This window comes from Varroa destructor, unplaced genomic scaffold, assembly GCF_002443255.2.
Source record: "Varroa destructor unplaced genomic scaffold, Vdes_3.0 BEIS01000004.1, whole genome shotgun sequence".
In the NCBI taxonomy this organism is placed as follows: domain Eukaryota; kingdom Metazoa; phylum Arthropoda; class Arachnida; order Mesostigmata; family Varroidae; genus Varroa; species Varroa destructor.
This window is the reverse complement of record NW_019211457.1, coordinates 29,734,839-29,761,887: the sequence shown is the minus strand read 5'-3', so window position 1 is coordinate 29,761,887 and position 27,049 is coordinate 29,734,839. Positions and strand designations below refer to the sequence as shown.

The window sequence follows — 27,049 nt, the reverse complement described above, 5'->3', positions numbered from 1 at the left end:
ACATCTAATTTAACTTGCGTTAAAATATAAAAAAATGTTTGGCATCGGTTGTACAGCTTATATACGCTTGTTTTTTCTTTAATCGTATACATTTGTTCGTAAACATTTTACATATAATGAACCAAGCGCTAATAAAAAGGAATTATTGTTAAGGAAGTAACCTATATATATTTTTTTATTTCAAACAACACATTTTACATACCTGTCTCTCACGCATTTTAGTCCACTTTTTACGTTTCAAACTGGGCTTCAGCATCTACTCTAATATATAATTGGTTTTCTTATTGTACAGCGCTCAAGAACTACAACAATGGCTTCTTTCGCTAGTTGTATGTCACACAAATACACATACTCGTTAATTTAGTCATTACACCAAGAATGCTTGCTAACTAAAACTAACATGTTCACGTGTTATCCGTGTCTAGCAACACGGAAATCTTATCAGTAAACGTGGGTATGTGTAACATGAGTAGAATTGTTAAAGTACAGCGCTACGTAGGTAGTTGACAATACAGAGATTCTGAGAGAAAAGTTTGCTAACGGCCTTCCACGACTCTTCCTGAACGACACTGACGTGTTGCAGACGTTCGCAAATTTCTGAAATTAAGGAAACGTAATAGAGGTAAAGCAAAAACACACAAAAGTATTCTTATAGCGACTATTTATCGTTTTTACATTAGTACTAAACAAAAGTAGCATTATACCGTTGACTTCGTAGTTTACAATGATTGTAATTAGCCAAATAGAGCCTAAATCTCACCAAATTTTTACGTATTGTAGTTTCTTTTATACCTTTTTTTTTTATAATGTCAATCGTGGTCTTAGGCGCTATCGAGTAAAATGACAATACTACAAGCAATACCAAATATATAAGCTTAAATGTGTGGTACGTACCGTCTTCATCAACAACAGAATTGCCGTGCAACTTCATGAAAAGTGCGAGATACGCGTTCACTAGCTCGAAGTCTTTTCTTCTATGCAGCGCAGCTCCCATGGCGTCGACAAACGCCGCCATTAACTCAATCGAACCTCCATTATCTGGTGTCAACAAGCGCACTTCCATTTCAATAGCTGACGGACCTAATTGCTTCAGTTTCTCCATCACTGAAGCATCTGAAGCATTAAATTCAACGTTCGTTTAAAAGCCTGCTATATTGTTCTACAATTACTCCAAAGCAATCTTAAGCCAAGGTTAAGCCATAACTCTTTGAACTGTGGAAAAATAGTTTAAAAAAACACTGTGGAACATTTAAGGTAATACATGAAGCCAACAGATGACTTCCAAGAGTGGTCCTGGAAGCTACAGATCCAATTAAACTTATTTTAAGCAGGACCAAGAATAAAAATACCCAGTAACGTATAAGCTATTATTTTCATAAATATACCCACACACATGCCTGCAAAATGTCCTTGCGTTGGTATAGTCTAAAAGCACGATTGCACAAACTTACAACTTTCTGTTTCTGCACAACGCAAAAGCAGGTTTGCAAACGCTGAGTATGTCGTAGTTGCCTGTGTGGTGATCACCTTCGACTGATCCTGTGCCAGGCGAGAAAGTAAAGTACTATAAAATATTAGTCTGCAAGTCTTAACGAAGTACCATAAATTACAAATGGTATATTTTATTCAATTAGTCTAAAAAAATAGCCCGTTAGCGGTTATATCTACATCACGCCGCGAGTACTTTTACAATGACTGTAAATCGATGCTTTGTTGTGCGAGTCACGTACCTCTGCGTTATTGCCTTTGTCAAGGTCAAATTTAAATTCGAGACCTTGAATCGTTGGTAAGAAGAATGGAGCAGCTTGTGGTTTGTTGGGCGGCTCGCGTGGCTTGTTCCTCTGGCGAATGACATCCATTGAAAGCAGATTAGCCCATCGAGACACTGGATGGTCGCTAAGAAGGATCAGATCGGCGTTCTCCTTAGCTCCACGCACTTCCGTTGCTGTTTCATCGAGCGTCATTACCATTTCATCGTCACTAACTACGTTCTCATCAGGTTCATCTTCATCATTCTGAAATAAATCGAAGATATATTGAGAGATCAAACACGCAAAAAGTATACGATAGAGCGAATATTCGTGTTAAAAAATTACGCAACTGCACATTGTTTCACTTTTAATGACCAACAAGCAGAAAAAGCAGCGGCCTCTTCAACATCGCACATTTCCGGAACTTAATGTTAAAAAACGTGTTACTCGAGCAATTAGATCACTCCAAAAATAAACGAAGAGAAGTTATCCGTCTATAGTTTTGAAAGCAAAACCGTACCTCATCCTCGATCGCCTTATCCACTCGGACCGAAGGTAGCTTTGCCTGTTCTTTGGGGATAAAATCCGGTCGAAGAGGGCGCATCTTAATGGCATCGTACAGTGTTGTGTTGGCCCAGAGATAGATTCCTACGTTATCGGCCAGAGCTGTGGCCAAGAAATCGCCGACAGGCGAGAAACATAACGAAATAACGGGGGACGGTGTTCGAAATGCAGATATCAAAGTTCCTAAAATGAATATGTTAATGGCGGTGCAATTAATCAAAAGTCGGTGTACTGAACAGTGTGTCATTTAACTAAATGCTACTGCTCTAAGAGATAGCTGAAGTGTCCAAATGGCAATATTTAATCTGTCGATTTCAAATACTTGCAGCGATACATAATTGGTTCATAGGCACTTACTGGATCGATTAAAGGTTTATGATATTACTTATTGTAAAGAATAGGTAACATTGATACAAGAAATACAACTGACACTAAACGGATTAGATACCTAGCTTTGGCTATGCCAAAACAAATCGAGCCACTGAAATTTATCAATCGGTACTTCAGTAACCTAGTTTAACGTAAACATTTCCCTGTGGAAGTTGCTCACCTGTTGGTAAGTCCCAGGTGCGCACAACGGCATCAAACGAAGCGCCGATTAACCAACGCCCATCTGGGCTGAAAGCGAGATCCGACACTGGCGCTCGAACAGTAGAGAACTTTCGGACTAATCGCTTTACCGATAAATCCACAATAACGGCCGAAAAATCGTCCAATGCTAAAGCTAGCATACCACTTTCCCTACGACCAAAACCCATTAGAAAAATCCGTTACTTCATTGCTATTTCAACATGTTTTCACTAAGCTGTGTAGAAGTCGAATAAAATTAATAACATAATAGTTTTCGAAGCTGCACAAGAACTGTCTTGTAAAAGACTAAATTTATGCAAATTCTGCGCAAACAAGTGGAAGTATGAGGCAAGACAAGATTGTAATTTGTAGCGCTTTCTTTGATATCTATTAGATACGGTGTGATTTATTCGTTTACCTGTGAAGCACGCCCATAGAACAGGCAACATCAAGCAGAATCGAAGCAACGGGTTTCGTAATGAGCTTTTTAAATTTCCAAAAATTTACAACAGCATCCACACCCGCAGAGATCACAAATTGATTTAGCGCATCTGACGCGACAAAACGAACCTGCAACGGCGGTCAATAAACAAACACACGTTAAGAGAGAAACATATCTCCATATGAGGTAAAGCTAGCTATGCACCAAAATAAGAAACAATTTTCACCGCTGCATAGAAGCAAATCAGTTTGCTTTGTTTGCCTAAATTTTTGCGCATAAATATATATATATACTGTAAGCGTTGTTTGCATCAACATTACACCAACAATATCTAGGACAAACCTGCCCGTGGTGTGCTAGGCCGCGTGGTCCATACTCCTCACGATGTTGTCCACTCTGCACATTGAAACGATCTATATGACCTGAACTATACCCCACGAGAGCAAAATTGCCACAGAACGTCATTGCAACGCACGTAGCGACTGCAGAATGAAAGCGTCGATCTTTTAAAAACCTGCGGAAACATTAGAGCCAATAAAATTTTTCTTGCGAAAATAAGCAGATAATGAAAATATCAAAACAAAAACAAGTTAATATGGGAGAAACCAAATGCAGTACCGTTCATGGAGCAGTTTATGTTGACCAAGTGTACCCTTGTCTGCTGACCACGTCTGGACTAGACGCATTCGGTCATGTACTGTTACCACGGAGTCCCACTGCTTCTCGCGAGTCACTTCAGAAGCAATTTCCGTTACGGGAGGAAATGTAAGCGCCTGCCAAACAAAGATAACACCAGGATAGTTACACGTGCTTATAAATAGCTAAAATTCGTACATAAAAGAAATTATCGAGAAATATATCACGTGCATGTATATCAGTTATTCCAGTAACTTTCTACATCTGCCTCTGTAATGAAAGCAACGGGTTTCCCCTCAAATCCATACAAACATAACATTTTTTTGCAAACCTCTTTGTGTTCATGGGTCTTTGCCCGCTTCAGCGATCTTTTGTTATAAGTAGCTCTACCGAAATTTCGATTATAAGCATCATGAATGGTGGAGAACGATTTAAGGGTTGCATCGCCCCCTCCGGAGAGAATTTGTTTTCCCGCAGAGTCGTAAAAACGAAGACGACGCGGTGGATGAGCGTTTCCCTGTAGAATTCACAATAGTTAGTAACGGCTATAATAATTCTGACAAGTTATATCTAAATTATGAATTTTTAGTTCACTGAAATAATGAAAATTAATCGAAAGTATATTTACTCTTGTGTAACGTCGTTTCGGCACGTTCTCGGCTAGTCGTATGCTTACCTCCCGCACTTTAAGTAGTCGCCCCCCGCCATCGGACATGTCAAATATCCACATTTTAAGAGCATTGTCTGCCCCACCAGAGATAAGGAGGGGCTCGTGTACGAGAAAATGTAACTTGCTAACACGACCCCCATGAGCTTCGGGTAACTGCGAGTGAAGTTTTTGTTCTTCGAGATCCCATAGAACTAACTGTCCCGATGGTGAAGCAGTGGCCATATGCGCCGGTCCATTTGTCCTTTTACAAAAAAAAAAAAAAACATTTAAGTAAATAGAAATAAACACCTTTTACCCACATAGCTGAAACGAACGTTAGATATCGTACAGCGACCTTTAAAATATCAGCATTAAAAATAGAAAGCCATATGACGTTTTACACTGTATTCACTTCGATGACTCGGAGGTTTGTAAAGCTAAGCGTTTGGTGGAATTAGATTAGCGAACTGTACATAAGTACTGTAAAATTTGTGCGAGTAGAGAGAGTTAATATTTTATTTGTATTGTACCTTACTAGAGATAAAGTTTTTACTTAAATAGGGCCTATGTATTTTATATACGTAACCAAAGTCATGATATAATCACTCAGCTCTTAATTGCTGAACTGGAGTGGAACTACACAAGACAAACACAGAGACGTAAGCCATTTGCAAAAATGATATATTGCACAAGGACACGCTACCGCTGCCCATTCCAATAAAGTGCTGCAGTATTACAGTCAAGTCAATGATAAAGAGTTGAATGGGCATACCTGAATGAGATCGCTGTGATGGCTCCCCAATCTTGCGTGAATTCTATAAGGTGTTCATCGAGCCTCAGATTGTGCAGGATTACTCGACCCGACGCAAGTCCCACAGCAACGACATCTATGGCCGGTGACTGCTCAATGCATGTAATCTGTTCACCTATTTTGAATTAGGCACCGTATATACACGCTTAGTTGATGGTAAATCGAGGTTACTAAGAGATATCTGACGATATACAGTAACTTATATAAAATAACTGAAACATAGTGAAAAATAATAGACTTGCTTTATGATGGTTATGTATAATAGGATTCAAAATATATAAAATATTTTGGGTCCTATTATACATAACCATTATAAAGCAAGTCTATATCATTGAACACTGAAGTTGTGCACCGTTAAATACAATCTGTCTCTAATTAAATCGCACGGTTGCAACGCCCGTTCCTATAATGAGTGGTGTCGAAGAAAAACGTTTCTAAACTCGTCTACCAAAAAAGTACATAATTATAGGAGGAACACCGTATAGCTTAATACTGATCACTTACCAATAAACTTCGTGAATTCATATATAACTTTATTTGAGGCAATATTCCAAAGCTGCATCCGTCCTTTAGCTGAAGCAAACAGAATCTTGTTGATATATGTATTGGGATGTACCAGCGCCGTGAGACCCTCAAAAGACGACAAATCAATCGTGGTGTAAACCTATTGCAAATTCACAAGCGGAAGCGGCCATAATATCGCGACCCATTAATCATGTGCTTGTGTCTTCTCACTTAAGTACTCGGTAGTAAAGTATACTTGAAATTAATATGTTTATTGTATAGAAATCTGTTAATAGCATTACTTTTATTTAAGTGTTCCTTTTATAGGTGCATATCAAAGCTACTTGAGTTTTACGTACCGCTTATAGTTGGAAATAACGCAAACTATATTTTATATAGTGGATATAATCATTGAGCAGTAACTTGGTACAAGGTGAGTTTTTGGTAAAATATTCATTATTTTGTTCGCTTTTAATTATCTACAAATTGTAAAAGAACATACCGTGGCATCTTCTTTATACCAGATGACAACTTTACCGCCTTCATCGGCGGAAATTAAATGGTCACTGAATGGCAGTAAGAACTTAACTCGCCCCGAATGTTCGCCTGTGAACGCTAGTTTCAGCTAAAATCAATAATAAAATCGATATCTTGTTAAGGCGTACCATTAATTATAAACCAAAACTTTAAAAATCTAGCAGATGCATTGAAGTGAGTATAAGCAGCAGGTTCTCTAACTGTTGGCAAAACGAAACAGCAAAACCACCTAATAAGATCTTCCTAATCGGGTGAATCTTTCATAGCCATATGTCGTATACAATGGATTACAGATAGATGGGTATAACCGATATTGCAAAACTCGTATTACTAGTATGAAATGGCTAACTGTTACGGATTTTAAGCTAACTATTATAGGATCAACTAGACGTTTATTTAAAAAAAAACATAAAAAGCATAAAGCAGGTTCAGTCTTCTGGTTAGAGAATTAAATCTGTCGTTGATAGATTTTCTAAAAATTTACTTAGGATAATAAAAGTTCCCTATACTTTACTTCAATGCCTCGTCTCCACGAATAAATGTTACCACCGGCAGCTGAATAAACCCTGCGCGAGTCGCATGCTATAGCCGTGAGTTCATCATTATGTACAGGGGAAACGGACAATAGATTTAAGCGGGTACCCTGAAACCAACATAATTAGCAGAGTCAACGAAATTCTCAAAATCCGTAGACGAACTACGTTTTAAGTGCTTTAGATCATGCCCGTTGATAGTACGCACATAGAAATCGCTACTTATTGTTAAGCCAAAGCACACAAAAAGCATAGTACATTGTTTGGCTTTATAAGATCATATTAATGAAAAAACAGCTTAAGCCTTTGCTTAATTCGAGAAGTTTGGGTCTTGATTATTGTAGGGAATCGTTAACGCCTTATGCGTAGTCTATTAAAAGTAGATTCTTACATGGTGCTATGCTGCATTTACCAACATAGATGTCTAGCTCAACAGATACGATCTATCGATCTTGATAAACAAAGATATATACACACATATTCGTCAAGATCGTTTGGTGAAAAAACACAAATGTATTTGCCGATGAGCCGTCATGGTTGTGTTAAGTTGAACTTCTACCAATTTTTTCTCCCATTCGGTCTCTTTGTTCTCTCTTTAAGAGTAACACAAGTTTGCAGAAATCGTCGTTTAAGTTTCTACGTACCCCATAACAATGAAAGTGTCTTCCAACAGCAGTAAATATAAGGTATTCACCGCGCTTCTTTTGGAATGTGATTGCGAACGGTAGCGAGTTACAAACCAGCCCCAGAGCGCGATGTCCACTGAAGATATCATTGGCCGATTCTACAGTCATTTTGATGATTTTTCAATCGCAACAGTGAGATGCGGTTATTATCCTATCCGTTGAATTTTCGTCTCATGTGCACAGTAATGATTATCCGTACGTATCTTCTTAAGATTTTCGCATTTCATACAAACACACTCATCCGATATCACTGTTAAATAATGTACTGGAGCACAAAAAATCAAAGATTGGATGGAGCGTAGTCGATTCATGGGTAAATATCACGAAACTATGCAAAACTTACAGTTTTCATTATATCAGAAAAACGGCGAATACGATGGATTAGACCCCATCCACGTGTATTGTAATAGGAGAACAAGCATGTGTCGCTAAAAACTGAGAGGAAAGCAGGTAGCGCCAAATTCAAAATTGCCTTCTCAGTGCGGAGCAGGGAACTGACATAGGGACGTCCGACTGCAGTGCTACAAAATTGACCCATTCTTTCTTTCTCCTAGGAAAACGTAATAGAAAAATACTAAATCATGTTATTTAGTTCTAAAGCGAAGTGACTATGGTAATTCGTGTGCATAAAAACTATTTTACAAAAATAACATCAATATTTCAAATAACCAAATTAAAGTTTAGAAACGTCACGAAATTAAGATTTATTTGATGTTGATTTCATAACGTAACAACGAGCGATTGTAGTTTTATATTTATCTTAGCACGTAAAAATAAACCAAAACATCTATACTATAGCACATGTTTGATTAACACTATGATGTACGCGAACACTTTAGCGCGACAATTACGTTTTTCAGGTCATAGTTTGTAATATTTTTTTAGATTTTATTAGCTACTTACTATTGTTTGTAGCCTCAATTTAGGCTGAGAAGTTTTCCGTCGTATGGCTTGCATGTGAAACCTCCATTCAGAGCATTATTTACCTCGTTTTTTGTGCAAGATAAGCTGTTCAACGTTTTGATGTATATGGATCGATTCAATTCTTGGTAATTTATCCAATTATGTTGGAATGAGTCACTCAATAAATTCGTTCTTTATAAACACATCTCGCAGAACGAGGCGACAGCCTGGTGAAGCTACATTAGGTTTTATTCAGTTTTAAGCGTTCGGCTGTTGGGAGGCCGTTGTGTGAAGGTCATGGTGACTCAGCATATTTTGTAATTAGTAGCCCACCTCCTCACCATTACGAAAAGTATGCGCCTGTTTACCAATTTTTTTTTCACATAAATGGCCTAGCTCGAGTGGATTTCTTAAGGCTGGTAGAGTTTCGTCTTCGATGATTCATTGCATCCCTTTTTAATTAAAAAGACGATTTATTTTTTGTCATTCTGATCACCGATATTCTTCCCATTTGTGAAATATTTTCGACAGCAATTCAGAATCGGTTACAATCAAGCAGTTACCTTTCAATTCTTACGTAGGAAACGTCAATAAAGGAAGTAATGAACAACCCGTAAAAAAAACAATTAAATCGCTTCATCTTGTGTCCAAATCATGCTGCGATAATCAAGTAAAGTTGCCGACTTTTTTTCACCCCTGTTTTTGAGGGATTGTTGTTATTGGTCGGCCATCGGCCTAAACTATCTTACAGCTTCGAGCTGAAAGTCTCCTGACTCGTAGCACAAGATTTCCACATACCTGCATCCGACATTTTCCAGCATATGCTGCACGTTACTTTTATCGAACAGGTACAAATACGGCTCGCTCATCTCATATCGGATAAAACCCGCAGTATGTCTGTCAGCCTTGCTTAGAGATTCTTCCCAATAAAAAAATAAAAACCTGGATGAGCAGCTGGTAAAGATATTTTATTTGCCACAAGTATAACCAGCGCACATCGACTTTCTTAACTATTTTATAGATTTGCTTGCCTTGCAACAACCATATAAACATATCTATGTATATATTTATTCTTGGCTGTAATGAGTTCTTTTATCAGTAAATACGCACAGAAATATTCGTTGAACCAACTGCTTTTCGTTTTTAATAAACTAGTATTTAATTTAGTATAGAAGTGCAGTTTTTTTTTAATATTAATATAGAAATTGGATCACTGTGTAATAAAAGCGCACCGCCTAATGTACGACGATATATAAAAAACTAGAAATAGCTTATTTGAAGATCTGTTGTTGTCGTATTAAGAATGCGGAATGTTTGTTTATATTATGCATAGGTAAGTTGTCATTTTGTCAAGGCTTTTGCAACCTTGCTGCCAGATTCCTTGCCAGTTGCCTCACAAATGAATTTTCCTGCATCCATAATGGCATTGAGATCTACTCCGGTCTGAATACCCATTCCATGTAACATGTAAATCACGTCTTCAGTAGCGACATTTCCCGATGCCCCACGGGCATACGGGCAACCGCCGAGCCCTAGAAAACCAAATCGTGTCGAAAAATCAAGGTATTTTGAGTTCAGATGAACCCACAAGAAAATATAAATGGCTTTTTTTAACTGGTGATACTAATCAATAGCTAAATAAAAAGTCTAAAAAAGTATAAACATATAAAATTGCTATAATATGTGATCTAGTAAAAAGATCGTTATGTTGCTCACCCCTAACAGAAAGACTATATGATTTTATATTTAAGCTAAAGCTAATCAGACCTTGTGAAAGTGTAATAACCTGTTTGACTCACCGCTAACAGACGAGTCGATAGTGGAAATGCCAAATTCCAATCCAGTCAAAATGTTAGCCAGAGCCTGACCGTATGTATCATGGCAGTGCATTGCTAGAACCGTTGGAGGTAACACCTATTATAAAATGTGAGAAAAAATTCCTTCGGATATTACGGATTAATCTGCATGAAGTTATAAAATCAATTTAGCTGTTTAGTAATAGCTGGTTCTGAAGATAAAAGAATCCAATAGTTTTTTTAGACGTTCTGCCTTCCCTTGTGATATGATAAAATTCTACTATCTATCGTCTATTTAAAAAAGAACAGTACCTTCGTAACTTCTTCGAGCATCCTGGCAGTAGTTCCTGGGGTACCCACACCGATAGTGTCCCCTAATGAAATTTCGTAACAGCCCATATCGAATAGATATTTTGCTACTTCCGCAACCTTTGTTGGATTAATTTCGCCCTCGTAAGGGCACCCAACGACACAACTGACGTAACCTCGGATCTAACAAACAAGTAAATTCAAAAAAGTGCATGCTTGTTGACACTGGTGAACTTAAACATCTACTACAGCAAAGTACTACAGTATAAAGTGATAGAGCTCTATTAATAGACACCTTCAATTTATGCCTTTTGGCTTCCTCGATGACGGTCTCGAACCTTTTGAGAGACTCAGCAATCGAGCAATTTATATTCTTCTGAGAAAAGGTCTCCGACGCGGCTCCGAATGCAGCAATTTCTTTCACACCAACCTAAGAATAGTAGAGCAAGAAAAACGAATACAAAGGATATGAAGACATATCAAACATGGGTTTACTGGAATAAACAACAAAGTTCTATATAAAAAATAATGAAGAATATAACATTGGTTCAAGCTTACTGAATACATCTAAACCCTAAAATCTCAATACTGCAGAATTACCCGACAGAAGATCCATTTGATATATAAGCTAATGACAGGTGATGCATCGAATAGTTATGTCAGGAGTACATAGAGTGGTGTGACCGTTAAGAAAAATAGTATTTAAAAAAATATTTACATTATTATTATTATAAATAATGCATGGACAGCACAAACTGGTATTATAGTACTCGGCCTACCTCAAGAGCGGACTGAAGCCCTTTGGTATTCGGTACCAGAACTGGATAACTGACACCCGGTTCTTTTCGAATCGCCTTCAAATAAATAGTTCATTGTATTGGTTAAATAGGTTATCACAACTTATTTGAAAATTTGCATCTAACGTTTTACTGTGGGCCTCATTATTTTGTTTTTTGATTAATGCTTTTTAACATCGTTGTCTAAGACTTCATTCTAATGAATTGATAAAATGAGCTGACGCTTAGTTTTACCTTATTAAAGAGATCGATTGGCCATTGCAAAAAAAGTGGTTCAGCGTGAAATTTTATTATTGGTTAATATTGTTACATGAAGTTTCTAGTACCTTGAAGACTTCTTTGTTGTCGCTCATTTGTGGTACCCACTTTGGGCTAACAAATGCAGTAGTTTCGATGCATTTAAGTCCGCTTTTCGAAAGTTTGTCGATAAAGGCTACCTTGACGTCGCTGGATACCAAACGTTTTTCATTTTGCAGGCCGTCACGAGGTCCCACCTCAACAATCTTGACAAAAGATGGATACCTACTAAACAAATTACAGATCACACTTATATGCCATAATTTCATTTCTACCGGAGACATCTTAAAGTACCTAATAATTAGATACAGAGAAGAGTAATTCTGAGGTTCTACCTAATGTAGACCACTTGTTCTGTAAATAGCAAGAGAAAATGCAATTACAAACATACTAACCGCATATTTGCAGCTCTGACTATAGATCTAGCCAACAGATATCGCCAAATGCGACACCCATATATATCGCATGCGCAACGGTCACACTTCATATTGGACCTGCAAACCTTTTCCAAGAAGAGCAAAACCTCTGCGATATGTTTCGTAACATACTGCCGCTACGCTGAAATACCTGCAAGGATTACATGGAAATAACATTTTGATTATTGTATGCCTCTGTAATGAAATCAGCGTGATGTAGGTATTAATTATTGTGCTCTTCTTAGGTGCCCCCTCAATGATATTAGAGCTTGTTGCTTGTGGCTCGTGTGTGACACTCCCAGCAAATTTTATGCTTTGAATACAGATAATTCGTTTTGTGAACATTAAGGTTTTTAACTCAATTAATATGAACTAACACGTACATTTATCACATATATGATACAAAATAAAACGTTAAAAATAATCCAGTAGGAGCCAACAATTGCAACAAAACAGAACTTAAGCTATTCGGTTTTTTTTAATGATATAACACTTTATCACATTTGATTATATTGTTCCGAGTTGTGTCCCAAGAAAGTACTGATAAAAGTTCAAATAATTTGTCGTTTAGTTCGAGCTCGCTAGGCTGTTTACTGGAATTTTGCTGATAGCTGGATTGGAATACACGCTATACCGGCGGTAAAGGGTAAGAAGGACATGACGTAATATGCCCGAAGGTGCTATTTATTTCCGACCGTCAGAATCTATCCAAGACACAATTAGATCGCCGTAACTCTCGCTCTTGAACCTCTTGATTGATCTCTTGATGGCGTCTCGCTTTTAAGGCTTTACTAACTCAAGAAAAGGAAAGGATGTTACAAAGGCAATGTGTTATGTAACATTTTTCTTTTACATTTACTTTTGGATAATTCAACTTCTGCACAACAATAATCTTTAGTTAATAGGCAGATCTATGTGTTTAGTTATAGTCCACTCCTTGTCATTAATCCGAAGCAAAAAATACTTTTCAATACTCGGATTGTGGCGTCCTTCCAAATATCCCTATGGTGGTACATACACCTGTTGGCCAGCTGACACTGCGCGATATAGCCTCGACACTAAAAAGCCGAACTACTGTCACATATTCAGAGTGATCCCCGTTTTTATCAAGCACATAGTCACTTTTGCTATACATATATATTTCAATTACGGTCGATACAATTCGACATTAAATATTTGGAATATAAAGCTATTACATATCATGTAAAGGCATAATATACTTGCTCAATGAATCGCGGCGTCCTTGCTTCGTACCACCGATATGGTGCAATCTTCACGCTACAACTAGTCCTGGAAAATTTCGCCTGTTAAACAATTCTGTCGTTATCTTCCGCTGCTGTTAGCCGCTGGCTAAGCTGATAAAACCGAACATTTCGAGCCGCCACTGCTGCCGTACTGGAATGCTCTGCTTATCTGCCCCCGCGTTACAGTCATACCACTCCGCCCCTCCTTTCTCAAAAACCCTCTACCATAATAACATTGGCTATTTGTCGAATATAATTGGACAATAATAGAAAGCAGACCGTCTTCTGTTTGACGGTGAGTTAAAGTGCACCAGAAAAGACCAACTGTATATTGTGAAATTTAGTCCGACGATAAACGACCAATTTTTATAAACTATTTTGACGTTTTGTTGGCTCAATTACATCTTCACTGCTTTTCGGACCCTAATGACAGATAGCCAGGGAATGTGACTGTCGAATGTTCTTCATAATTCAATTTAGGCGGGCGGCGTTCGCGCTGGTCAGAATTTAGCGCGCACGTGCTAGATCACGGCGCATACTAGTGCTGTGATGTACGTATTTACTTGTGAACGTTGTTATTAAGAACGAGGCAATAGGTTCCTGCTAAAGAATCACTCGATTAGTGCGGCGAGTGCCGAAATCTGTGTATTGCGAATCCGGTATTATATGCGCATGACTGTGGTATGTTCTCGTTTAAAGAAAATAAATCTACGGTGTAATTTTCGCAAAGCGTAGATGCCTATATAACGTGGCGCGATGATATCGAAAGAGCTGCAGCCGAGGCTCGAAACCTTACAAGAGGTATGCCGGGCCTGTGGAAAAACCGTGGAAGCACGATACTCGAAGGTACAGCATAGGACAAACAAACTAGAATTGGCATATATAAATATGCAAAAGGTGTACTGATTTAGAGTACGTCCTATTTTCCTTCCTTTTCAGAGCCATATGGTTGAGCTAACACTTTCGTGATGTTCAATATACGTACAATGAAAAACACCGTGTGTACCGCTGAGCTAGAGTCTTAAATCAGAATGCAGTCACAATTCATAACGCTTTATCCTTCTTAAAGGATACGTTTCCACCACCTCCGCCATGAATAAGCATATTGCGACGGATATTTATCTAGATGAATGAATTTTAGGAACTAATAACAGCATACAGAACCTTTACAGTTTTTTTACGCTATGGTAAGTCCGATTATTCTCTTGTAGCTTTTAAAGCAAACGGAGGAATCTATGAAGAGTTTACCTCCCGTTGTTGGGTGTTATGAAAGGCCGCTATACTGAAATGTATCTACATTAAGAGACAAATTTAAAGCAAAAAAATTAAAGGTTCAGGCGAGACATATAGAATACTTGTAACACTATTCTTTATTGTTAATTGAACATAACATGTAGTCAAAACCCTCTTTACAAAGTAGCTCGATTACCACTCATATCTCTAATTTGCCCACTTTTATTGATGTTGGGGCCGACGTGTTGCTAATGGACAATTTAATTTGAATCAATCGACTAGTGAATTGGCTATTTCTAAATCGTAATAGCGCGTGCTTGTATTTGGTCAACATTTTTCTTTACATGATAGAGATTAGGGCCATCAGTGGACGTATTTTGCGCATGCAGAATTGGTTGTTTCAACGATTTAATCAATCAGAATAGAGCTCTGGGGGTTTATAGAAAATTAGCTTAGAGTAACCCCTTTACGAAGACCGCTTTAGGGTAATAAACCAACAGATCTCTTAGTAATATGTTTAATTAATATTGGGTAAAATTCATGTCTGTATGCTATTTTTGACACGAACTATCATTTTAGTTGAATGCACAGTTATCTGTAATCTGTGCAGAAGTAACGGTGGAAAGAAAAGCTCCGCTGTCGTCTATGTAAAGTCCATTAGATGGCAAAACCTGTCATACTCATAACTTAAAATAGTTGTACGCAACTTTCTGTTTTATAATAATTGCAGGAAAAAATATCTTTTGTCGAAAGTTTGTCTGCACAGTTGCTTGTCAACGGTCATAGCCAGCACATTCAGGAGGTGTTTCCTGATCTGCTAGTTGACCTGCTGAATCGCTTGCGGAGCACGGCTTGCATAGAGGAAGTCGGATGCGCTTTGTCCAGTTTGATTGTGAATCGTAACTACAACTCACGACAGATCATCAGCTGGGCGGAAGAGTTTTTCACGACAAAGGACACTGCGTCATTGTTGGCCCGCTTCTCTGTCACGGAACAGCCGCCCACGAAAAAAAGCAAAAAATTGTCCTCAAATATCAGCGACCTTGACGTGCTCCGGACTGCCTATGTTCTGCTCTGTACAAATCCAGATTTATACAGATCACTCTGGGATTGGAGTTGTTTGACGCATATTTTGCAAGAGTCGCAAAAGAGCGAAACGGTGGAAAATAATCCCGTCTTACAATGGTTTGTCGTTTCGCTAATTTACTATATTATTACTATTCGTATTGGTTGAATGCAACTTTACTTCTTGAGATGATAGAAAAGCTTACCTCAATGAGGAACTTATATATCGAGACTATACGTAAAAACTTATACATATTTATCGTAAAAGACGCCATGTTGGAAAATGGCCGATGTTGGATAATTGGATATATCGGAACGAGGACAAATTCGCCATTAAGACTTTGGCGTCACATGATTTACGAGTTATAATTATTTGATTTATTGAATTATTTGTGCTTCCTGATTGTAGGATCGCATGTCACTGTTTGGCACTTGTTTGTCGTTTGAGCCCATCAGATCTGGACAATCTACTTCGAAGGCACATTAAAAATGAAGAAGTATTTATTAGCATTCGACAGAATGAGTTTCATTCGTCAATTGAGACGAAAACCCGCTTAAGCTTTGAGCCAATTTCGTCGCTGGGTGAGAGGAGATGTCATACTATTAATGTGGAGGGTATAACGCTTATGAAAAAGTGGCAGCCAGATACAAAGGAAAACCAGTCACAAATTCAGCAAAAATCAGGTACAAAGTGATTGTAGTCGTCCATTGTAGCTAGGCAAATATGTGTATACTATTTACTATATCCTATACTTATCCTCATTACCGTGTTCTCAAATTTTGCTCTTGCATAACCAGTAAAAGGTTAAAAGTTATTTATTAAGTAGTGTATGACTAATAATAACGTTATGTATGTGCGATGTATATTCGTGATTTTCTAGTATTGCTTTCTTCACTCTACTGATGCAGTATAAATTTCCTCTTTATTATTCAGCTATGTACGGTACGCTGCTCTTGTTTAAAATAACTGTAATATTTTTCATTTGAAGATGTATCTACTTTGCCAAGCATCGTACGGACGCCTTCAATTTGCTCCGCGCTCCGTGAAACTGCATCTGCTATAGTGTCTTTGCGTCCTGTTCTCATCACGGGCTCAATTGGTGTGGGTAAAACCCTTCTTGTGGAAGAGTTGGCTCGTATGACAGGCAACAGATTAGTCAAAGTACAGCTTGGAAACCACGCCGATAGCAAGGTATTTAATTTTTTTACCACCCGTCGGTTAAATTGGTACGTTCTGTTCATTATTTTCCCTGACTATAAAATAATACCGATAGCACTATTTTAACCGATGTAATTTCCTACATTTCTCCCTGTCTGGATTGGTTCTATTTTTTTGAATCCTCTATTTCATATAGATGCTGGTGGGCTCCTACTGCTGCACGGATATTCCGGGGAAGTTCTGTTGGCAACCCGGTCTGGTTTACCAGGCAGTGACCAATGGGCAGTGGCTTCTTCTGGAGGATCTCGACTTTGCTCCAGTCGACATTGTGACCTTACTAATGCCTCTTATTCAGGAGCGGAGACTCCCTGGAGTAAATCTGGATGGTGGCCTGACAGCTGCAAGTGGATTTCGTCTTTTCACGACGATGCGGCTACTGGGAGGGGATAAAGCCCACGGGAGAGTTCAACACCAGGGCCATTCAGAAATGGTCGGCTCCTGCCAAGCCATTGAGGGCTTATTGACCAAGGTTAGAAGAAAGTGGCCAACCTAATCAATATCTTAATAAAGATATTGAGGTATATGTACCTTAATAAAGATATATGAGCTATCCCATATTGATGAGTATGGATGAAATAATGACTTATTCATACTCAACAGACCAATAAGAAATATTAATGAATTCGCGAGTTCTTGTTTTCATCTAATAAAAAGTTCAAACTTGCCTTGTAGGTTCACGTGTCGTCTCCAAATGATGCAGAGCTAGAACAGATATTGGGTAGTCATGCACCGATTCTACAACCTTTTCTTCCCAAAATTATCCATCTTTACCGTCGACTACAAACACGGCTACAAGAGGAAGGTCACTGTAAACGAGTGATATCCCTCAGAGATCTCGTTAAGCTGGCTAAGAGATTAGCAGAAAATTTCCGGTACGTATTTTGAATGTCACAAAGCACCTAATGTAGCCAAGGAAGAATTTGTACAGTTATGAATGTACTAACGTCTCGTATGCAGAATGTCTCTGAAATTTTCCTAGCTAGTAGTCAGTAGTTGCTAGCTAACTGTTCCTTATATTAATTAACCTTGTTTTTTTTATTACATTTTCCACAGTTTGGATTGCTCTAATCCTGAAGAATTGTTTTTGGATGCTGTAGATTGCCTAATCGAATTTATAGACTCTCCCTCCTTGAAATTATCGTTGGCTCAGGCATACTTAGGTCCCATATTCAATATGGGGCCAAATGATGTGAAGCATATTGTTGAGCAGCGGAAGCCTAACGTGCAGTTGGACGAAAAATCCATCACTGTCGGTGAGTATTCGTAAGTTCGATCTACATATTAAATATTTGTGTATTGAAGGTACCACTTGACAAGCATTCTTATTTAAAGTTAGTTGAACAGGCTCCCACTTGTTACTAACATATTTTTACTCTAATCCTAATGTCGAATTATTAACAGTGTCGCTCTTTTGCTCACTTTTTTTGCCGTAATTAGCCTGGACATCAGATCAACCAATACATATGTAATTTTTTGCAGGACGTTGCTCTGTCAGTAAGAGACCGCTAATGACTGCCATGGAAAAGTTGCAGTTGCAGGAATATGGGACCACGGGTGATAAGTTTGCCCCAACTCGTGTGTCCCTTAACGTGCTTGAGAAGATCATCCGTTGTATCACCTGCAAGGAGCCTGTTCTTCTTGTTGGAGAAACTGGGACAGGCTTGTACACCTTCCGTTGATTCTTTTTTTTATTCCTTTTTTTTCTATAGAATTATTCCTGAAGCATTTTTTCGTTTGAGTGTATTTTTGTTACCCCTATCTATAGTAAGAGAAGTGGTGAATTCGGATTAACCTTTTTGTACAGGCAAGACTACAGTCGTGCAATATTTAGCCCGCCACACAAACAATCGCTTGACGGTGATTAATTTAAATCAGCAAACAGACATTGTCGATCTAATCGGAGGATTTAAGCCCGTTGCCTCAACGTTCACTGTACTTAACTTTATTAATGAACTGAGGGATCTCCTTAATGTACGGTACGTAGCTCTTTGAGGTTTAATTACTTTCTTTGTTTGGTTTGCTAGTAGAATAGAAGAACAGTAAAATATACGTAATTTAACTTTCTCGGCAGTAGTGTACAGTATATGTTTTTTTTTTCATAATCTAAACTAATTCGAATATTTGTAAATACCAACTGGGGAATTATTAATAGTTTAAGCCAAAACGTTAAAGGAAATCGTCGAATTGAGTTAATATTATGAATACCTTAAATATTTGTACACACGACATCGCTGCCTTCTTACAAGCATATTCCAACACCATAGCCTTTTTTAATTTTTAACTGTCTTGGCTAATTTCTTATAGGAAAAAACTACTAGAAGGGAATCGCAGTTTTCTAGAAACTCTTATGATCTCCTATGAGCGAAAAGCTCTGGGGAAGGTATGTGCCGCAATTTCAGAGACGTGTAAGCAAATGGCGGACGCTGTGAACGCAAGCATCATACAAATCGGTGGCAACTGGCAAGAGAAACTTAAAGATCTCGGAATGAGGGCGCATGCCGTTATGGTAAGTTTTCTGCTTTACATCAACAAAGATTAATGATAGATAATTTTTTCCGGTTTACGCTATATGAGCCATATGGCCTTGAACTGTCTAAACTAACCAGTACTATCTCTTATCGTATATCTTTAATCATTCTCGTCAACCTAATTTTGGCGTTGCTAAAATCATACTTTAAATTGGGTGATTCAGACACAACTTGCGAGCGACAAGCTAGGGAACGAACGGATGTCATTCGCATTTATTGAGGGTTCTTTAGTGAAGGCCATGCGTCGCGGGGACTGGATCCTGCTAGACGAGATCAACCTTGCCGAGACTGAGATGCTCGAATGTTTAGCTTCTATTCTTGAATATGGCCAACTTCTTCTACAGGTGAGTTCTGCAAAACAAGTGATTATGTTACTAACTTCTGCTGCATTCTTCGTCGCGACTGTGGCACCGCAATGATAAAGGGAATCCCGAAATTTTTCCTTCTTAGTTCAAAAAAGTTGCTCCTAGACTTCTCGTGTTATTGGTCATTCATTTATTCTTAACATCATTCACATTATAGGAGGTCATTGCGTCCTTGCCAACGACCTTCATATGTTGATTGGATAATCTCATCCTTCTTTTATTTGATTTTTTCAGGAGAAGGGAGAAGCTGATCCAGTACAATGTCACCCGAATTTTCGAATATTCGCATGCATGAATCCGGCCACAGATGTCGGAAAGAAAGATCTACCAGTTGGTATCCGTAACCGTTTCACAGAGCTCTACTTTGAAGAGATAGTTCAATTTCCGGACCTTCAATTGGTTGCCCACAGGTTTGTCAAACAGACGTAGTCAACACCATGCATTTTAATAAACCGCCTCTAAAACTTCAGTCTCAATCATCTATTATACATACATATTATTGAGGGTTTATAGAAATAAAATGTTTTTAGAATTCCATACCAAAAACATATAATTTCGTTTATTTGGAAAAGTTGATAAAACGTAGAGATTTTGTAAGGAGTTTTAACATCGAATGACGACTCTAGTTGCCTCATCGACTCCTGTAAAGGTTTTTAGTAGCATTTTCAAGTGATACGCGACTACTGCTGCGACTGTCTGCCTTCGCAAAGATTGACATTTAACCATTAAATAAGAATGAATCGTAACATGTATGTATTAATAAATTATATATGAACTAAGTTTATTACTGTTTTCTCATCGGAAGTACAGTTATCTTGGGGGAGCATCTCCAGTCGTTGTTGGGCAATGCGTTGACCTTTACCTGCGATTGCGAGAGCTTGGCCGTACCAAACTCGCCGATGGCACAGGACACCGACCACACTACAGCCTGCGTACGCTCTGTCGGGCTACGCGTTTTGCTGGTCGAATGATTCAGGTTTGGTTTTATCCATAATCCAAACAAATGCAGATATTAACTAAATAATCTGGTCACCTGTGTACTACCTGCAGGTGGGTAAGTTCCATGTGTTTGTTTAAGCTGCATCCGGTTAGTATCGGTTATACGGAGCTTGAACGAAGATTTTTATGGCTCATTCACTAACTGTTCGGGCTAATGTTGTTATTTTCGTTTAGGACTGTCAACAAGCAGATCGGGCAATCTACGAAGGATTCTGTTTAAGCTTCATCACACAAATGGATCCCGTTTCTCATAAGCTTGTACAGAATGAAATCACCAGGGCTATCCTGGGCCCCAAGGCTGCTAGTCTTCTTGGTAGGATTTTTTAAAGAACTATTTTCCAATAATTCTTTGGAATTAGTTTCCAATAAATTTCCAATACATGGAAAGCTTTATTGCTATATGTTATCGACTTAAATGGAACAATCCCGTGTTCAAACTTAACAGAATTGCTGAGATGTTGCGCAGTGCCCAGTGACTTAGTTCCGCAAATTTTTCCGAACAGGTGAACAACTAAAACAACCATCTGGTGGCAACTTTGTCCAGCTTGAAGGATACTGGGTACCTTGTGGTGACGAAAAGCCTCAAACTCCTGAAGACTACATTTTGACTAACACAGTACGAGAAAACTTGAAAGATCTTGCTAGAGCAGTCAGCGCACGACAGCATCCGGTGCTTATTCAAGGAGAAACGTCCGTAGGTTAGTGTTGAACAGGCCAAACAACAATTCGTTGACTAGCGAATGTACTTTGGTCATGCTTTCAGGAAAAGGAAATTTTCCTATAGTACGATCTAATTACAGGATTTCAAAATTCCAATAACTGGGCTAAATCTTATACTTCTTCCTTGCTTTTACTCTAATTATTTTCCTTACGATGCAGGGAAAACAAGTCTGATCACCTATCTAGCGAAATGCACGGGGAATAAATGCGTTCGTGTCAACAATCATGAACATACGGATATTACTGAATATATCGGCCAATATATTGCGGATAAGAACGGGGCTCTCGTTTTTAAGGTAAGATTATCGAGTATTTATTTCTTTACTCCCGTAAGTCCTTTTCCTAATTTTACCTGTTCCTATTTGAGAAAAACTGCCCATTTTTAATGTAACCGTATAACAGATATGGTTAGACTAAGATAACAGCAATACTTATAAAAACTCACCCTATATATGCACTGTATACGTGTTCTTTCACGTATGTACTTTCAGGAGGGAGTCTTGGTGGAGGCAATGCGTAAAGGCCACTGGATCATTTTAGACGAGCTCAATCTTGCGTGCTCTGAAATTCTCGAAGCATTAAATCGGGTGCTTGATGATAATAGGTAATCAGTAGGGAAGTTTTATTCTCGAACAAATTTGTTGCCATACCAAACTTTTTTTCTAAAGGCAGAAAATTTTGCCTGTGTTTAAAATCTAACCATAATCAATTGTATATCATATTATTAACCGTCAACCGTTTCACATTTTGCAGAAAACTCTTCATATCGGAATCACAAACAGAGGTCACTGCCCACCCGAAATTTATGCTGTTTGCAACCCAAAACCCGCCGGGGACATATGCGGGTAGAAAAGTACTTTCACGAGCCTTCAGGTAAATTATATTTAGCAGACGGATAGACTTCTTCTTTTTACGTCGATGCTTAAAACATTCCGTCTTTTCATTATAGAAAAAATATACAGCATCTAAGCAAAGGGTTGCAGCAGTATTGCATTTTGCTAAATTCAACTTATCGCTCTATGGCCTTGTCACATTCGTTGACTAATCCACATGATCTATTGCTTCCGTGTTCATTCATTGCGTTACTGTTATTTTTAGAAATCGTTTCATTGAGCTCCACTTTAATGAACTTCCACCATCGGAGTTGGTAACGATTCTGTCAAAGCGTTGTGCAGTGTCGCCGACCCATGCAACGAAAATGATTCGCGTCATGTCAGAATTGCAACTAGAGCGAAAGGGTTCAGGGATCTTTGCTGGAAAGCAGGGATTCATAACACTCCGGGATTTATTCCGGTGGGCGGAACGCTATCGCCGAGTTGAAAGAACTGGGTTTCACGATTGGGACCAGCTGCTCGCCGATGAGGGGTACGTCCAAGGGCATTTTGTTCTTCACATCGTTTTTCATTTTTTCATCGTTTTAACAGTTCAGATTCACATCGTTGAACAAGGAAAACTTTGCTAGTTTTTTAGAATTCGAAGTACAAGTTCGAATCTTAATAATTACTTGTTAAGTGATAACAACATGGACGAAAACGTTATCCGAACTAGCTAGTATGGTACGTTATGCTGTATATGCGTAGAACATGTAAGTGAGGCTTAACGACATTTCGAAATGTATTGCTTAGACTATGGATAAGCTTTTGTTATGTTTTTAGGTACATGCTTCTAGCGGGACGAGTCCGACGTAATGAAGAAGAGCAGATTATTTGTCGGGCGCTCAGGAAGGTTTTCAAACGTGAGGTCGACAGAGACGCGTTATGGAGCAGCTCAGATACAACGAAGTCTGTACGGGAAATGTTAGACAAATGGGAATGCGAGACTAGTGCCTGTGATAAAGACAACTTTGCCCATGTGGTTAGTGCAATATGCGAGGTGTAAAAGGAAACTGTTGGTTAAAATTCATGATTCAGCAAACGTTAGTTGAGCAGTAAATGAGATAGATGGAAGAACTACAAAAATTAATACAGAGCCAGTTAAGCCAGGACATTCTTCCGGATATGTTAAGAAGAAGGACTTGATGGTGTTTATTGACTCTTCAGCCATGCTTAAAGCATTTATGTTAGTCAGTTAACTCTGTCATTTGTTTTGTGATTAAAGGTTTGGACGAAAAACGCCCGCCGTCTTGCCGTTTTAGTCGGACAAGCTCTGAAGTTTGGGGAGCCCGTATTGTTGGTTGGCGAAACCGGGTGTGGCAAAACAACCGTGGTTCAGTTGTTTGCAAGAATGCACGGTCGTCGATTGTACTCTGTAAACTGTCATATGCACTCGGAGGCGGCAGATTTCATTGGAGGTCTTCGGCCATACAGAGGACGAACAAGTACCGATGAGTTGTCCAAAGAGAACTATACGGAAACGGAGTCTAACGATGACTCTGGAAGGTAAGCCATTATTACTAAATGTTGAAAAGTTGTAATATTTTACCTTTTTTTATTTTTATATTTATTAGAATTATCCTTTATGAACTATTGTACCTAAAGTATTATCAAAGTATATCTTTAAGATTAAGAAGCACAAGTTAGCTATGCTTTGCTCTGCAACAGTTGTATTCGGTGTTGTTATATCGACCATGAAAAGAAATTGAGATTGGTGCTTCTTTAAACTTTCGTACTTGACTACTTGTGATTAGCTCAAATAGGCTTACTTAAAGAGACCAAAGAATTATCGTAAGGTTGACTACCTGAGCATTTATGTACAGAGAACAATACGTAAAACGTATTTAACATCACTACTTACTTGTAAACGCATTACATAAACGATTAGCTGTCTAGTATTACCTTCTTGCCTCAAGGTTGTTTGAGTGGAATGATGGCCCCCTCGTGAAAGCCATGCAAAGCGGAGATTTCTTTCTCGCGGATGAGATCTCATTGGCAGATGATTCCGTTCTGGAGAGGCTCAACTCCTTGCTTGAAATCGAGAAGACGATCTTCATAGCAGAAAAAGGTTTGTGTTCGCAGTGCCAGTTACTTAAGGTGACGTGTATTTTCAAAAAAAGCAATATAAAATATAGTTTATTGAGACGATTATATAAGGCTATATATAAACGATATGTAAGACTTATTATTAAACAACAGGTGTCACTTCGATGAGTATAAATGGATAATAAATATTAGATAAAAAGGAAATCAGCTAATTTTCATTAGAAAACGCGTTAGCAGAATTTTTACGTGACGTGTCAGAATATCGTATTTCTGACATTACTGTAATTGAAACTCATTTTATGCGAACGATAATAAGGATATTAAGGGGGATTGTATCGGAAATTATAAGGACGTCCGATAGTTAATGCGCAAGGATTTTTTTCACGTAGGCGATGGCGTATGTATATCAGCTGCCGCGAATTTTTGGTTTGCGTCAACGATGAACCCCGGTGGGGATTTTGGTAAAAAGGAGTTATCACCCGCTCTGCGAAATCGGTTTACCGAAATTTGGTGTCCTTCGAATTTGTGCGATGACGATCTCCTTTGTGTGATCCAGCATAACCTTGCGGAAAATGATAGCGTCAATGAACAAGCCAAGCAGTGGATAGCCAACGGCATGATGGAATTTATGCGTTGGTTTGAACAGGAAGAATTTGGAAAGAGGTATGAACAAGTTTTAATACGCCGTTATGTATTTTGTAAATTTTCCATTTCATGTAAATCAAGACAGTCCTCGATTTATTGGTTTCTCTGTCAGCACTTAAGTTCTGAGTTTTGTCATCTGATATCTATTATAATGTACAGGACCGTAATATCGCTGCGTGACATCCTGTCGTGGGTAAACTTTATCAACGTCTATGCGCACCGTCTAAATGCGGAGACAGCGTTCGTTCACGGCGCCGCCATGATCTTTCTGGACTCTTTGGGCACAAGAAACGCGTCAGAGCAGGGAGACAACCTCAAAACAGCTCGTACTAAAGCGCTTGGGGTACGCAAGCAATAAAAATCTACCTATTATAATTATTAAAACATTTAATCGCGTTATGTTTAGAACTCCAATCAGATGATCGGATTAGATATCCGGTATAGTTTGAATGGCGGGTATGGGGAACGGAAACTTACAGAAAATGCGCTTCTTCTGAAATCATATTGTGTCGAAACGTTTTTCAGGTGCTAATGGCAAGCATGCCTAACCCTGATTTATGTTTGCTGGAAGATCAATGCCTATCAATTCGCGTGACGGATAAGCATCTCGCAGTGGGTCCATATAAGTTACTCAAACATGCAGGCGCCCCCACGCGTTTACTCGAGTTCAATTTTTCGGCGCCGACAAGCTGCAGCAATGCGATGCGTATTTTACGTGCTATGGGACTCCAGAAGCCCCTCCTATTAGAAGGAGTGCCTGGCGTTGGAAAGACAAGTATTGTTATTGCGCTTGCAAAACAATGCGGAAAACAGGTAAATTCTATTAATTATCTCAATAATATTTCTAATTGTCCGACAGATTTTCGTACAGGCGAAGCGCTCAGATATAGCCGTATGCTTTATGTGAATAATAGAATGTTATATATTTTTAAAATTGACTAGATTTTTTTTTGCTTTCTTATTACAGATAACGCGGATTAATCTATCAGAACAAACAGATATCGCTGATTTATTCGGAGCCGATCTTCCGGTTGAAGGAGGTGTCGGCGGACGCTTCCGATGGCGTGACGGACCGCTCTTACGGGCGTTAAAACGAAGTGATTGGATACTTCTCGATGAAGTAGGTCCCTGATGATGCCCTTAACTTTTCATCTAAAAGGCAACATCAATTTATAGTCCCTATTCCTTCAAAATTTGGTTATAATATAAAAATCCAGAAGCCGCGATCACGTTGTGCTCTTAATAGTACAGATGAACATTTATTACAGATCCGTTTTGAATGTTTCCTTACTTCGCTGTCGTTTACTGTCAATGTGAATGTATGTTAAATTTCTTAACTTCAACTTACTATTTTAGTTGAATTTAGCTTCCCAAAGCGTACTTGAGGGCCTAAACGCTTGTCTTGACCATCGTGGCGAAATCTTTGTCCCTGAGTTAAGTCGGACCTTCGCTGTTAAGCGCGGCCAAACACGAATATTTGGATGCCAAAATCCTCACAGGCAAGGCTGTGGACGAAAAGGTCTTCCAAAGTCGTTCCTTAATCGCTTCACCCAGGTACGGCATTTAGCTACTTTATTTAATCACACCGTGCGTGTAGTATGTTATTGGTAGGGTTTAAACCGTTTTTTCAGCTGGAAGTTTAGTCGCTTAAGTTACTGTATAAAAAAGATTACTACTGAACCGTAACATAACTGTAAACGGCATATGCATGCTTTATTCCTTTGTGCATTTGTAGTAGTTTTTATCGGAAATAGACCGTCAGAATTTTTAGTTTTACAGAAATTCCTGTATGAGACATCTCATATAATGACACATTTTGTGTTTTATGTCAATGACGGAACTTGAACCACCTACCTCTATTTTTTTTCAACTAGAGATTTAACCGTTCAAACCAGACCTGTAATTCATATAT

At 38.6% G+C, this 27,049-nt stretch overlaps 3 protein-coding genes across 13 annotated transcripts in view; 1 reads left to right on the top strand and 2 right to left on the bottom strand.

The window, feature by feature from the left end:
* Positions 1 to 142: 142 nt before the first annotated feature.
* Positions 143 to 8,099, bottom strand: LOC111249958 (WD repeat-containing protein 36). Its single transcript, XM_022804449.2, has 16 exons — positions 7,642 to 8,099; positions 6,979 to 7,107; positions 6,430 to 6,552; positions 5,928 to 6,087; positions 5,385 to 5,538; positions 4,640 to 4,874; positions 4,295 to 4,480; positions 3,946 to 4,100; positions 3,670 to 3,841; positions 3,304 to 3,455; positions 2,866 to 3,056; positions 2,272 to 2,498; positions 1,731 to 2,015; positions 1,452 to 1,539; positions 895 to 1,113; positions 143 to 597 (listed from the first exon to the last, which is right to left on the bottom strand). Exons 1-16 carry the CDS (start codon positions 7,789 to 7,791, stop codon positions 479 to 481), a joined length of 2,745 nt encoding a protein of 914 aa, XP_022660184.1. The 5' UTR covers positions 7,792 to 8,099; the 3' UTR covers positions 143 to 478.
* Positions 8,100 to 9,533: 1,434 nt separating this feature from the next.
* On the bottom strand, positions 9,534 to 13,624 carry Hmgcl (hydroxymethylglutaryl-CoA lyase). 11 transcript variants are annotated; one of them, XM_022804593.2, is made up of 8 exons: positions 13,422 to 13,622; positions 12,181 to 12,352; positions 11,815 to 12,013; positions 11,471 to 11,545; positions 10,987 to 11,121; positions 10,695 to 10,874; positions 10,386 to 10,500; positions 9,534 to 10,118 (listed from the first exon to the last, which is right to left on the bottom strand). In XM_022804593.2, the coding sequence occupies exons 2-8, from the start codon at positions 12,270 to 12,272 to the stop codon at positions 9,928 to 9,930; spliced, it is 987 nt and encodes a 328-aa protein (XP_022660328.1). In that variant the 5' UTR covers positions 12,273 to 12,352; positions 13,422 to 13,622; the 3' UTR covers positions 9,534 to 9,927. The 11 variants fall into 11 exon arrangements, with proteins under 11 accessions (XP_022660328.1, XP_022660331.1, XP_022660335.1 ...); XM_022804596.2 differs by having other exon boundaries at positions 12,288 to 12,352; XM_022804600.2 differs by having other exon boundaries at positions 11,815 to 12,010; positions 12,288 to 12,352.
* Positions 13,625 to 13,755: 131 nt separating this feature from the next.
* The window catches only part of LOC111248727 (midasin), a 29,887-nt gene continuing 16,593 nt past the window's right edge, over positions 13,756 to 27,049 (top strand). Inside the window, exons 1-27 of the mRNA XM_022801568.2 lie at positions 13,756 to 14,291; positions 15,409 to 15,863; positions 16,153 to 16,427; positions 16,733 to 16,935; positions 17,099 to 17,431; positions 17,635 to 17,834; positions 18,016 to 18,215; positions 18,442 to 18,621; positions 18,767 to 18,938; positions 19,267 to 19,468; positions 19,655 to 19,834; positions 20,090 to 20,265; positions 20,666 to 20,831; positions 21,029 to 21,167; positions 21,358 to 21,552; positions 21,734 to 21,870; positions 22,066 to 22,178; positions 22,328 to 22,447; positions 22,673 to 22,939; positions 23,230 to 23,428; positions 23,672 to 23,952; positions 24,363 to 24,514; positions 24,882 to 25,155; positions 25,297 to 25,480; positions 25,663 to 25,950; positions 26,105 to 26,257; positions 26,494 to 26,691. Of these exons, the coding sequence (XP_022657303.1) occupies positions 14,202 to 14,291; positions 15,409 to 15,863; positions 16,153 to 16,427; positions 16,733 to 16,935; positions 17,099 to 17,431; positions 17,635 to 17,834; positions 18,016 to 18,215; positions 18,442 to 18,621; positions 18,767 to 18,938; positions 19,267 to 19,468; positions 19,655 to 19,834; positions 20,090 to 20,265; positions 20,666 to 20,831; positions 21,029 to 21,167; positions 21,358 to 21,552; positions 21,734 to 21,870; positions 22,066 to 22,178; positions 22,328 to 22,447; positions 22,673 to 22,939; positions 23,230 to 23,428; positions 23,672 to 23,952; positions 24,363 to 24,514; positions 24,882 to 25,155; positions 25,297 to 25,480; positions 25,663 to 25,950; positions 26,105 to 26,257; positions 26,494 to 26,691 (5,532 nt within the window). The 5' untranslated portion in view covers positions 13,756 to 14,201. The remainder of the gene's footprint in view (positions 14,292 to 15,408; positions 15,864 to 16,152; positions 16,428 to 16,732; positions 16,936 to 17,098; positions 17,432 to 17,634; positions 17,835 to 18,015; positions 18,216 to 18,441; positions 18,622 to 18,766; positions 18,939 to 19,266; positions 19,469 to 19,654; positions 19,835 to 20,089; positions 20,266 to 20,665; positions 20,832 to 21,028; positions 21,168 to 21,357; positions 21,553 to 21,733; positions 21,871 to 22,065; positions 22,179 to 22,327; positions 22,448 to 22,672; positions 22,940 to 23,229; positions 23,429 to 23,671; positions 23,953 to 24,362; positions 24,515 to 24,881; positions 25,156 to 25,296; positions 25,481 to 25,662; positions 25,951 to 26,104; positions 26,258 to 26,493; positions 26,692 to 27,049) is intronic.

What these genes read in the sequence shown, in the direction of transcription:
- LOC111249958 (XM_022804449.2), bottom strand. Translation starts at nt 7,791, where the DNA reads ATGACTGTAGAATCGGCCAATGATATCTTCAGTGGACATCGCGCTCTG. An exon ending in GCCTAGCACACCACGGGCAG is followed by an intron (nt 3,456 to 3,669) that starts GTTTGTCCTAGA and finishes CCGCCGTTGCAG; the next exon opens with GTTCGTTTTGTCGCGTCAGA. An exon ending in TTGTGCAGAAACAGAAAGTT is followed by an intron (nt 1,114 to 1,451) that starts GTAAGTTTGTGC and finishes TTAATGCTTCAG; the next exon opens with ATGCTTCAGTGATGGAGAAA.
- Hmgcl (XM_022804593.2), bottom strand. Translation starts at nt 12,272, where the DNA reads ATGAAGTGTGACCGTTGCGCATGCGATATATATGGGTGTCGCATTTGG. An exon ending in GGCTTCAGTCCGCTCTTGAG is followed by an intron (nt 11,122 to 11,470) that starts GTAGGCCGAGTA and finishes TACTATTCTTAG; the next exon opens with GTTGGTGTGAAAGAAATTGC. An exon ending in CCAAAAGGCATAAATTGAAG is followed by an intron (nt 10,875 to 10,986) that starts GTGTCTATTAAT and finishes CTTGTTTGTTAG; the next exon opens with ATCCGAGGTTACGTCAGTTG.